We start from the raw sequence: 11005 nt of genomic DNA, 5'->3' as shown, positions 1-11005 counted from the left end.
ACTCAAGTATTTTGAGTGCTCCTCAAAATTTTAAGAAACTTATTTAAGTAATAGAACGTGTAACTGGCAGTACGAAAATATGAAAGCAAGTGTACTCAAGCTGCAACTGAACTGTGAGATTCATGAAAATATGGCAGTACGAAAATATGAAAGTTGCAGTACAAAATTTTAGAAACGATGTATGTGTGTTTCAAGCAAAGCACATGATATCATAAATGAAAAAGAAGTGTGATAAAGAAAATGCCAACTCTGTTTCCCAGGAACATCACCACGATGTACTCCCTCTGATTATCATGTATACATTGTCTATCCAAAAGTTATGCACTATCAAGTTCCTCAAAATTTCTCCGCAGTTAAAGCTATCAGAATACATAAACCGAGTTTGTCAAAACAACTGTACAACATCCAGAAGCTTGTCCCAAAAAGATGATACTCATGTAATCAAAAGAAAAGCAATCAAGGAAGCAATGACCAATAACGTTTCTTGCAGAAATAGCTCACAAGCTGCAAGGACTTAAGCACCAAATGATGACTGCAATTTTATACCAAGCCTCAAGGTGATTGCAATTTTAGACCAAGCAATGAATAAAAGTACAAAATCATACGATGACTACAAGCTTATATGAAGCTATAAAGCAAGGTATACAGGGAGCTAATCTACCTAAAGAAAGAATAGAGTTGTAGCAGCTAATGCCAACAAAATGGTAAATGCAGAATAACCAATGCAGAATTGAACAGGCTAGAATTGGAACTGCTTGTCTTGCTAGATTTTGGAGTTAATGTGAGTTCGCGAGTTTTTGAAAGTTATTGCCAGTATTTGGAGAGGGAAATGTTGAGCAATGGACCAAGCCTCAAGATTGAAAGGCCAGTTTCAGTCAAATCAATATTACTAAACTTATTTTGCGGAGATGGGGATACAGTCGAATTGAATCTTTTTTTACTTCAGCTTCAATCATTTAAAGGAATTATCTCCAAGTTCCAGTTAAATATATGATACGATTAACAGGCTCACGTTGGAATTTTTAGTTTCATACATATTCTTCTTTTTATATAGCTGAACTCTCAAGACACAAAGTCATCCAATTCAAAACTGAAGGTGAATGATCAAAAAGAGTATCAAATAGGCATATCATGTCTACAGGTCATGCAACCACCGAGCAATAAACTGATGATATGGAGATTGAGGTAATGAAGTTCATTAGGCAGAATAAAATAGGCATGCTTGCTTTGCTTGAGCATAGAGTCCAGGCAATATGGTTCAAATATCCATATGACTGTGGTGTATGGCTTACATACTGTTAGTGATAGGAAAGCACTATAGCATGAATTGAGATCAATTGCTAGCTTGCAACAGGGTGCTTGGATTGCAATGGGTGATTTCAACGCTATTAGACATCTAGATGATAGATTCAATGTGAATCCAGTTCAAGAGTTTGAAGTAGCTGACTTTAATAAATTTTTGATGGATACTAATTTGACAGAATTGAAGACAGCTGGGAGATCTAACCTTGATTTATAGAAATCACATAAATTGTACAAACTAAAATTAACCAATCTATAACTAATCTCAAAAAGAAAATTCTAGCCTTGATTTTTGCTACCAAAAGATGGCCTTTTGATTGGTTGAATAGCTACTTGTTGTGCGGAGGAAGCTTCTCCCGATGAACGACCACACAAGGTTGCTAAAATAGTAGGATCAATTGGCAATCCTGAACGTTGAAACTGTACAACGATATCTCCTAGAATTTCTTGTCGCATCATTCTCTTTTGTTCCTCATATTGTTCCTTCTGTTTTTCAAATTCTTCCTTCTGTTTCTCAAATTGTTCCTTTTGTTCCTCAAACATTCTTACCATCCTCTCTTCCATTTGTTGGACCGGATTATTTGTAGCATGTGAAGAGGGTTCAAAATGTCCCATTTTTCCTTTCAAAGAAGTTCTTGTAACCTCGTTCATATAATCTAAGTCGCCCTGAATGTTCAGGTCCCATAACGGCTGCAAATGCATTAACAAAGTTGCTACCATCTTCACTTTGTTGTGCTTCAATTTTTTCCATTTCAGCCTATAATGTAAATATTTAAAAAGAGAATTCTGGTAAATAAAAATTCAGTAGGAACAAATAGTTTATCTCAATAAAAAAGCAATTAGATAGAATTCGCACAAGTTTACTAGTTGTATCTTCATCAGAATCATTGTACGACCTTCCAGGTTTTCTTGATCTTGTAGCCACAAAGAACTCTCGTAGTGATAAAGGGTCGGAAGTGTTCTTCTCTTTTTCCTAGATACATTAAGAGTGGTTATCAAAAATATTCTTAAAAATGACAACATGATCATATTTACTGATAAATAACACACCAATTCATTGCGGACTATAGCAAAAAAAATTTTGCCGACAGTGTGTGGATTCTTCAATTGTTTTCGATTCTCAATATTGGTCTTGGACATTATCTGCAAATAAATAATTCAACAAGACAAGACAAAGAGGAGTTTAGTTCAGTTGTACCATTTGTTTCTTGTTTCTAGTTGTTGCAAGTAGTAAAACTTACCTGGAATTTTTCAGAGTTCTAATATTTGAGGAGATCCTTAAATTGAGATGCTGGAATATATTCAGGCCTTTTTTGCATTCGAATTTCATCATTCGCATAGGCGTCAAAGTGGTGTTCTTTCAAATTGCTCTTGTGTCTTCTCCAAGCAGCTTGAATAGCATCCAAAGTCCATTTTTTTGCAGCATCGGGAATATCATATTTCTCCTATAAATTGATTTAGTGGGTTAGTGCAAAAACTATTAAATTTATTCAACCGAAAATTGAATTGGAAACTTCAAACCTTGGTATACGCCCACAAATCTTCTTTTGTGTCCATTTTTCTCAATTCAAATATATCAAGAGGGCAAAGACTCGCATTCCTTGCCAATGTGCCAAGAAAACTACCCAGTTCTGCCACAACATCTTTAGTAGGACAAACAGATTGATTGTTCTCATTTGCTATAATCAATTTCCGCTCACTGCTTCCATGTACACTTAGCATCTTTGTTTTACCTTTTTTCCTTTTTCGAGCAGAATCGCCTACAATAATACAAACCATAGATAACCATAAAATTATATATAGTTCAATTTTATAATTGAAAAGGAATCAGTATTTGTACGAAAATTCTTGCCTTGATGTTCACATTGTTCTTGTTCATCAACAGTTGTAGAATTCAATTGCATTTGTTCCTCTAATGAATCTGCTGCAGGGGTGGTAGTTTCGCTTTGCATATGGGCTACTATTCTGAATTTTGTGGTGTTAGTATCTAATGGTCTTCAACTAAATTTGGCAGAAGCTCATGCTCTTCACTTGACCGTATACAGTTAGCTGGAACATTTGTTTTTCTGGTCAGCGATAACCTTTTTTGGTATACCAAAGAGGTAAATGTTCCAGCATTAATGTATGTAGAGTTTTTTATTTTTTTCTTTTGTCTTGAACGTTCTTCTTGTCCCATGACTATCAAACTCTGTCAAGATGATACAACATAAATAGTTAGAGCCAAAATCAGTATATGTTTCGGACGTTCTTCTTGTCTCATGACTATCAAACTCTGTCAAGATGATAAACCATAAAACAGTTGGAGCGTCAATATTCTTTCCCTCGATAGCTAAATTATAGCAACACTATGAGGACAAGTAGGAATATAACTACTTATTTTTCAAATGCATATCACACTCATCAGACTTTAAATCAAGATTGACATGAAGAAACATACTTGATTTACGATCCAAAATTACATAACAGTTAAAGAAAATAAAATTCAAATACAATTACAGCACAGTCAAAGAAGAAATATCAAATAACATCCTTTTCCATTTTCTTTGAAAGTGATGGTACAAAGAAGAAAATGCAAAAAAGAACTATTCTGATGTTTTCATATTTGTATAATTAAAAACAAAGTTCAGAAGCACATTCTTCAATCATCAGCATCCATCCAATCCCAATCAGTATCATCAATATCATCCTCCTCTTCTGATGTTTCTATATTTGTATCTTGTGAAAGTTCTGCATGAGATGTCATATCAATGACATCACTAGGTAGATCTTCTCTGGACCATATAACATTAACATAGGGTAAACTAATTGACGCACCAATGTTATCATCAAGATCCCTCCAAAATGTGTCTGCAATATTATCACAATTTTCCTCCTTCAAATCATACAAGTCAATAGGGACTTTGTTTCTTGGGTAATAAATATCTTTCTCAATTGGATCCTCCACATAAAAAACTTGATGCACTTGAGATGTCAATACAAAGGGGTCATCGGCACTACATAATCTGTTGAAGTATACTCGAGTCAAGCCATATTCATCTATTTGATTATGAAGCCAATCACATCTAAACAGTATAATACTAAAACAACCCCAATAATCAATCTAAATAATATCCTGAATAGATCCATTATAGATAACCTCTCCATCGATAGGATTTGAATCTCTAGCACTAGCAAAACTATCAGTTGTGGCTGACAGAGTCACTCCATTATTCTGAGTCTTGAGTCGACTATCTCGTTCCATCGTATGAAATCGGTATCCATTGTTGAAATATCCAGTATATTTTTTGCAACTATGTTGGGCCCTTTAGCTAGCCACCGTAAATGATTGGGCACTTCAACAGTTTTAACTTTCTCTTTGAACCAATTGTCGAATTCCTGACTATGATTGCGTGCTCTAATCCATGCATTTGATCTAGTCTGATTATCAATTAAACTCTTATGTTCCCTGCAAACATGTATATTTCAGATACATCTATTAGGCCTTTATGGATAAAGTATAAAATATCATATCATATAAATAAATTAATAAAGTTATATTAAAAATGACAATTATCTTACTGGATAAACATCTCCAATTGTTCATCTCTAGTATTGAACAGAACATATCGATGTGCTTCAAAACATAATTGTAGATCCATGGTAAATGCCTTGCCTTTCTTTTTCTTCTTACTTCCAATTGGATGACCTATCTTAGGGAATATAGGTGACAAATCATCTCCCTCTGTTTCAGCCCCCGCATCATCTTCTAATTGATACCTACTAAATCTTGTTTTCACCTCATCATGTAGGTATCTCGAACAAAATATCAAGCACTCTTCGGCCAAAAATCCTCTGCTATTGAATCTTCTGGATGACATCGGTTACGAACAAATGCCTTATACTTACACAAGTTTCTCTCAATAGAATACATCCAACGTAAATGAGTCGGACCCCCAAGCTTAATTTCATTTACTAAATGGATAGGCAAATGTTCCATTATATCAAAAAAGTTGGAGGAAAGATCTTTTCAAGGTCACATTCAATTTCAATATTTCAGATTGCATTTTATCAAGATCTCTTCGCTTTATAACCTTTCTACATATGGCTCTAAAGAAGTTCCCCAACCTAATCAAGGCCAAAGAAACATTCTTGGGCAACACTTTTCTAACGGCAACCTGAAGCAAGTAATGCATGATAAAATGAGCATCATGACTCTTGTACCCTGATATTTTCATTTCCTCCACTTCCACACGCCGTGATATATTTGACGCACACCCTTTTGGTAATTTGACATTTTTTAAAACAGTGCAAAACAACTTTTTCTCTTCTGGCTTCATGGAGAAATAAGCTTAAACCAAATAAACTTTTTTATTGCCCTTATCTTTTAATGGTTGAAGCTCTTTTCGTATCCCCATCTCTTCCAAGTCATAGCGATAATTTACGTGATCTTTTGATTTTCCAAGCATATCCAATAAATTCCCAAGCAAACTATCGCATATGTTCTTCTCGATGTGCATTACATCAAGATTGTGTCGCAATTTGTTATGTGCCCCATATGATAATTCATAAAAGATTGATTTTTTCTTCCACGGACCCTCATTACCTCAGCGCCGTTTCTTTTGACCCTTTCTAAAGATATGATTAAAATCATGAAGTTCTTCTAACACTTCTACACCTGACAAGGGAGTAGGTGCTCTTCTGTGATCCTCCTTACCATCAAATGATTTTTCATCTCTTCGAAATGGATGATCAGGAGGCAAAAAAGCTCGATGACCCAAGTAACACATCTTGCGACTATGTTTGAGATATTGAGAGCATGTGTCATAATTACAAGTTGGTCATGCCAGTCTACCCTTAGTGCTCCATCCGGAAAGCATTGCTAGTGCTGGAAAATCACTAACTGTCCATAACAAGGCTGTACGCATTTGAAATCTTTGGTTAGATTTAGCATCAATGTTTCTACCCCTGTCTCCCACAGTTCCTTCAATTCAGCAATTAATGGTTGTAGGTACACATCTATATCATTTTCCGGAGAAGAAGTACCTGGAATAATCATTGACAATATTATATACTTCGGCTTCATGCAAATCTATGGCGATAAATTATAGTTCATTAGCATAACAGGCCACGTGCTATGAGAAATGCTCATTGTTCAAAACGGGTTAAAACCATCACTTGAAAGACCCAATCTAACATTATGTGGATCTCGAGAGAAGTCCTTGTGCAAGAAATCAAAAGTCTTCCAAGCTTCCCCATCAGCAGGACGTCTTAAATTCCCATCATTGGGTCATTCAGTAGCATGCCATCTCATAGCTGCAGCTGTTTCAGAGCACATGAATATCCTCTGAAGTCTAGGCTTTAAGGGAAAGTACCTTAAAACCTTTGCAGGGATTTTGGAGCTTGCATTAGTCAAGCCATCAACAACATTCTTCCATCTAGAGGTTCCACATACAGAGCAATTATCATTATTCTCATTTTCATTCCAAAAAAGCATGCAATCATTAGGGCAAGCATGTATTTTTTCATAATGAAGACCCAAATCTTGAATCATATTTTTTGCCTTGTGAAAAGATTCGGGTAGCTGAGCAAATGGAAATGCCTCTTTTAACAAGTCTAACAAGTTTGAAAAAGCCACATTACTCAACCCATGAATGCATTTGAATAAGAACAATCGAATGGTGAAACTCAATTTAGAAAAATTCTCACACCCTAGATATAACTCTTCTTTTCCTTCACCCACTAATTTAAAAAATCTCTTTGCATCTTCAGATGGTCCCTCTCTCACTCCTTCTTCATGCCTCATGTCACCCTCAACATTTCTAAAAGTATCATGAAGGAGTCCATCGATATCATCATGCATGTTGGAACCTTCATCATCATTGCTTGGATGTGGATTATTTCTCGAGGAAAACTTTTTCCCATGAAAAATCCATTTGGTATATCCTTGAATAAACCCATAACAAACTAAGTGATCCTCTACTACATTTCTATAATGCCATTGACAATTAGAGCATTTTTTGCAAGGGCATAATATTTCACTACCTTGGGAAGCCCGTTCAAATGCCTTATCAAGAAAATCATTCACTCCGCGGATATACTCATCGGTGGATCTTCGGAGACCCGTCCAACTTTTATCTCCATTATCCATTTAATATTAAATCCCCTATGAGTCACAAATGAAATCATAAAAATTAATCCAAATAATAAATTTCTAGAACTACTGGAGATATTTAACTATTTCACTTATGTAGCAATAAGCCTGTGACATCATAAAGCTTTGTTAAAATTCTATCCTCTACGATTCCTCTTACTATAATCTACTAGGGTGAAGTAGGTGAATATAGCACCAACAGACTATATAAAAGCATGACATTGTATTCCTTATTAGAGCTTAATCAGCTTTTAACTTTATCTACTAAGTAGTTAAATACCCAAAACTAGCTTGACCATGAAGAATGAGTAAACCTAAGTAGTGACCTAAATTATCCTAATATAAGCTAGAGAGCTGCTGAAAATAAAAAATAAGCCCAAGACTCCAGAGTAAAACTCTTAGAAACACAAAAAAAAAAATGATTCTTCTCCATATGTTCTTCTATCTAGAACAAGTATAAAAGTCATGTGATCACCCCGAGATTACTAATAGAAGAGTAAACTAGTTAACCTTTTAAATAAAGTACTAATAAAATGAATTCACCAACACATGAAATAGAAAACACACAGAACAAACAAGCAAATCTAACAACTACTTAAAACAGAGATTTCCCTGTTAAATTATTTTAAATGAACTAAAATACTTGATACAACTAGATAAATCTTTATATTATGAGACCTTGATAGCATTCGCTCACTGAAAAAGATATAAATACAGAGAGAATAAAAGCATCAAGTTGATAAATTTGGTAGCTACAGATTATGGGATGAGTTTTTCATATTTTTCAACATTTTGGTGGGCTTGTATTTAACTTTCAGGAATAGCACAACTTGTTAGTTTACCATCAATTTATGCCATGAGAGTTCTCTGTAGTGTCTACTAACAAAAAATAATATTGAACATTGTGACGTCGACCCTAACTCGATTCTGCTAAACTATACTACAATCTCTCCAACTACCAGAAAATATTCAATAAGTAGAGTGGAGAAAAGCTATATCTAAATGTAAATTTTTTTGTGATGCATATATTTTGATGTCAAATTATCAATTGTCGAATACACTACTTGATTTCAGCAGCATAAACAATTCAACTCTATATCGCAGTTATACAATACAAGAAGTTCTCCTGATACATACTCTTCTTCATAGTTGCCTCACTTATTTTGGGTGATAGACACAAAAATTTTGGGAAAAAATATGCATAAACTTTGAGACCCCATTTCAAAAACTAACTATTGCGCTTTGTCTCATTGTAACAAAGCAGAGGCTTTTGATTGTAAACCATGGGTATTCATTAAAGTGAACAAAAAATTACTAATATCAGAACTGGATCCAATTTCACACTGAAGATGACAAATATAGAGCAGCTACCCCAATAATTTATTTCCAATTTGTCTTTTACTTGCAAAATAAATAAGTATATAAAATGAATCTTACCCAGTGTAAAGGGAGATTAGGTTTAGATAGCTTCAAACTGGAGAGGCCTCAAAAAGCTCTCTGTCGATGAATGAGAGAAAATAAGTAAGAAGAACAAGTAGTTTTAAAGAAAGAAAGAGAGAGAGGGAGAAGAACCTCTTAATCTCTGTTTCCCGTGAGCCTTTTCTGGTGGTAATCGATCTTTAGCGTCGATGGCAGCATGATATGTCGTTTAGGGCTTGAATCAAACTTTAGGGTTTTTGTTCTTTGTATTTGTGTTAAGACTTTTAGTTTTTCTTTTGTTTTTTGCTTCAGGCGCTTAGTCTCCCTCCTCTAAAAAAAGGCGCGATAAAGAGGGAAAATGGGGAGGGAAAGTCCAACCGACCCAGTAGCCCTTTTTTTCAGAAACTGTTGCCAAAGATGCATCTGTTGCAACGGTTTAGGGAACCGTGACGATACATTAATCTACAGCGACGGTTTAATCCCTAATGCAATGGTTTATTCTTCTACCTATATCAGTAGGCCTGATAGGAACATAGAACGGTTGTAACCGTTGCCATAGCTATTTTATTGCAACGTATACATAACCGTTGCTAAATAACTGTAGCGATAGGTCTATTTCTTAGTAGTGAGGTCATGCCCATTTCTATGCTCTTCCTGCCAGACAAGATGCCATTGCTTCAGACACAGTGATCACAAGTATTATCTCAGTTTGTCACCGACATGCCTCTGTATTATTTGATCATGGTTCCCTCCTATTCATATGTATCCTCGTATTTTGAACATTATCTGAATACGCCCCACTTGTTTTATCTGTTTGTGGACCGTGTGTATAGATCGTGTGTAGTGACCATTGGGGGATTGGAGACTAGAGTGGACCTTCTACTACTTAGTATGATTGATATTGATGTAATATTAGGTATGGATTGGTTGTCTCCCTATTATCCTATTTTAGATTGGCACTCTAAGACTGTAACGTTGGCGCTTTCGGGGTTGCCTCGGATTGAGTGGAGAGGTTCTTTAGATTATGTCCCTAGTAGAGTGATTTCATACTTGAAGTCCCAGTGGATGGTTGGGAAGGGTTGATTATCCTATTTGGATTTTGTGAGAGATGTCCGTGTAGAGACCCCTACTATTTATTATGTTCTCGTGGTGCGTGATTTTTCGGATGTGTTTCCTGCAGACCTGCCGGGCATACCACCGGACAGGGATATTGACTTCGGTATTGATTTGGTGCTGGGCACTCAGCCTATTTCTATTCCACCGTATCGTATGGCACCGACTGAGTTGAAGGAGTTGAAAGAGCAGCTTCAGAAGCTCCTTGAGAAGGGGTTTATTAGGCCTAGTGTGTCACCTTGGAGTGCGCCTGTTCTATTTGTGAATAACAAGGATGGCACTATGAGAATGTGCATTGATTATAGGTAGTTGAACGAAGTCACAATCAAGAAAAAGTATCCTTTGTCGCGCAATGATGATCTATTCGACCAGATTTAGGGAGCGAGGGTGTTCTTTAAGATTGATCTAAGGTTAGGGTATCACCAATTGAAGATAGGGACTCACACATTCTTAAGACAACTTTCAGGACCTGATATGGTCATTATGAGTTCCATGTGATGTCTTTTAGGTTGACCAATGCTCCAGCAACGTTCATGTATTTGATGAACTGTGTGTTCCAGCCTTATCTCGACTCGTTTGTTATTGTATTCATTGATGATATCTTAGTGTACTCTCGTAACTAGGAGAAACATGCCTAACATTAGCGGATTGTGTTGTAGTGGTTAAGGGAGGAGAAGGTTTATGCTAAGTTCTCCAAGTATGAGTTTTGGCTCAGTTCAGTGGCGTTCTTGAGGAACGTGATATCCAGTGAGGGTATTCAGGTTGATCCGAAGAAGATATAGGAGGTACAGAGTTGGCGCAGACCATCCTCAGCCACAAAGATTCATAGCTTTCTTGGTTTGGCGGGTTATTACCGTCGGTTCGTGCAGGGTTTCTTTTCTATTGTATCGCCCTTGACCAAATTGACCCAAAAGGGTGCTCTTTTCAGGTGGTCGGACGAGTGTGAGGTGAGCTTCTAGAAGCTCAAGACTGCCTTGACCACATCTCCAGTGTTAGTTATGCCATCAACTTCAGGCTCTTATACAATATACTATGATGCTT

General features: G+C 36.1%; 2 protein-coding genes across 3 annotated transcripts; both read right to left on the bottom strand.

Annotated features, from left to right (window-relative positions):
• Window positions 1-1367: 1367 nt before the first annotated feature.
• LOC104229901 (uncharacterized) lies at window positions 1368-9181 on the bottom strand. Of its 2 annotated transcripts, XR_711759.2 has the most exons (8): window positions 9005-9181; window positions 8870-8929; window positions 3155-3490; window positions 2824-3062; window positions 2544-2747; window positions 2353-2445; window positions 2159-2275; window positions 1368-2059 (listed from the first exon to the last, which is right to left on the bottom strand). XR_711759.2 is itself a non-coding variant. In XM_009782627.2 (6 exons), the coding sequence occupies exons 3-5, from the start codon at window positions 3252-3254 to the stop codon at window positions 2562-2564; spliced, it is 525 nt and encodes a 174-aa protein (XP_009780929.2). In that variant the 5' UTR covers window positions 3255-3490; window positions 8870-8929; window positions 9005-9181; the 3' UTR covers window positions 2352-2445; window positions 2544-2561. The 2 variants fall into 2 exon arrangements, 1 of the variants encoding a protein (XP_009780929.2); XM_009782627.2 differs by lacking the exons at window positions 1368-2059; window positions 2159-2275 and having other exon boundaries at window positions 2352-2445.
• On the bottom strand, window positions 5283-7429 carry LOC138877556 (uncharacterized). The gene is made up of 4 exons (XM_070157173.1): window positions 6654-7429; window positions 6451-6548; window positions 6126-6262; window positions 5283-5456 (listed from the first exon to the last, which is right to left on the bottom strand). Exons 1-4 carry the CDS (start codon window positions 7427-7429, stop codon window positions 5283-5285), a joined length of 1185 nt encoding a protein of 394 aa, XP_070013274.1.
• Window positions 9182-11005: the final 1824 nt, after the last annotated feature.

The sequence above is a fragment of the Nicotiana sylvestris genome, chromosome 9 (genome assembly GCF_000393655.2).
Source record: "Nicotiana sylvestris chromosome 9, ASM39365v2, whole genome shotgun sequence".
Taxonomy (NCBI): domain Eukaryota; kingdom Viridiplantae; phylum Streptophyta; class Magnoliopsida; order Solanales; family Solanaceae; genus Nicotiana; species Nicotiana sylvestris.
Note: the sequence above shows the minus strand (reverse complement) of the source record. Positions and strands in the feature narration are given on the sequence as shown.

What these genes read in the sequence shown, in the direction of transcription:
- LOC104229901 (XM_009782627.2), bottom strand. Translation starts at nt 3,254, where the DNA reads ATGCAAAGCGAAACTACCACCCCTGCAGCAGATTCATTAGAGGAACAA. An exon ending in AGAACAATGTGAACATCAAG is followed by an intron (nt 3,063 to 3,154) that starts GCAAGAATTTTC and finishes GTATTATTGTAG; the next exon opens with GCGATTCTGCTCGAAAAAGG. An exon ending in ATTTGTGGGCGTATACCAAG is followed by an intron (nt 2,748 to 2,823) that starts GTTTGAAGTTTC and finishes ATCAATTTATAG; the next exon opens with GAGAAATATGATATTCCCGA.
- LOC138877556 (XM_070157173.1), bottom strand. Translation starts at nt 7,429, where the DNA reads ATGGATAATGGAGATAAAAGTTGGACGGGTCTCCGAAGATCCACCGAT. An exon ending in ATCCCTGCAAAGGTTTTAAG is followed by an intron (nt 6,549 to 6,653) that starts GTACTTTCCCTT and finishes TGGGAATTTAAG; the next exon opens with ACGTCCTGCTGATGGGGAAG. An exon ending in ATTGGGTCTTTCAAGTGATG is followed by an intron (nt 6,263 to 6,450) that starts GTTTTAACCCGT and finishes GCTGAATTGAAG; the next exon opens with GAACTGTGGGAGACAGGGGT.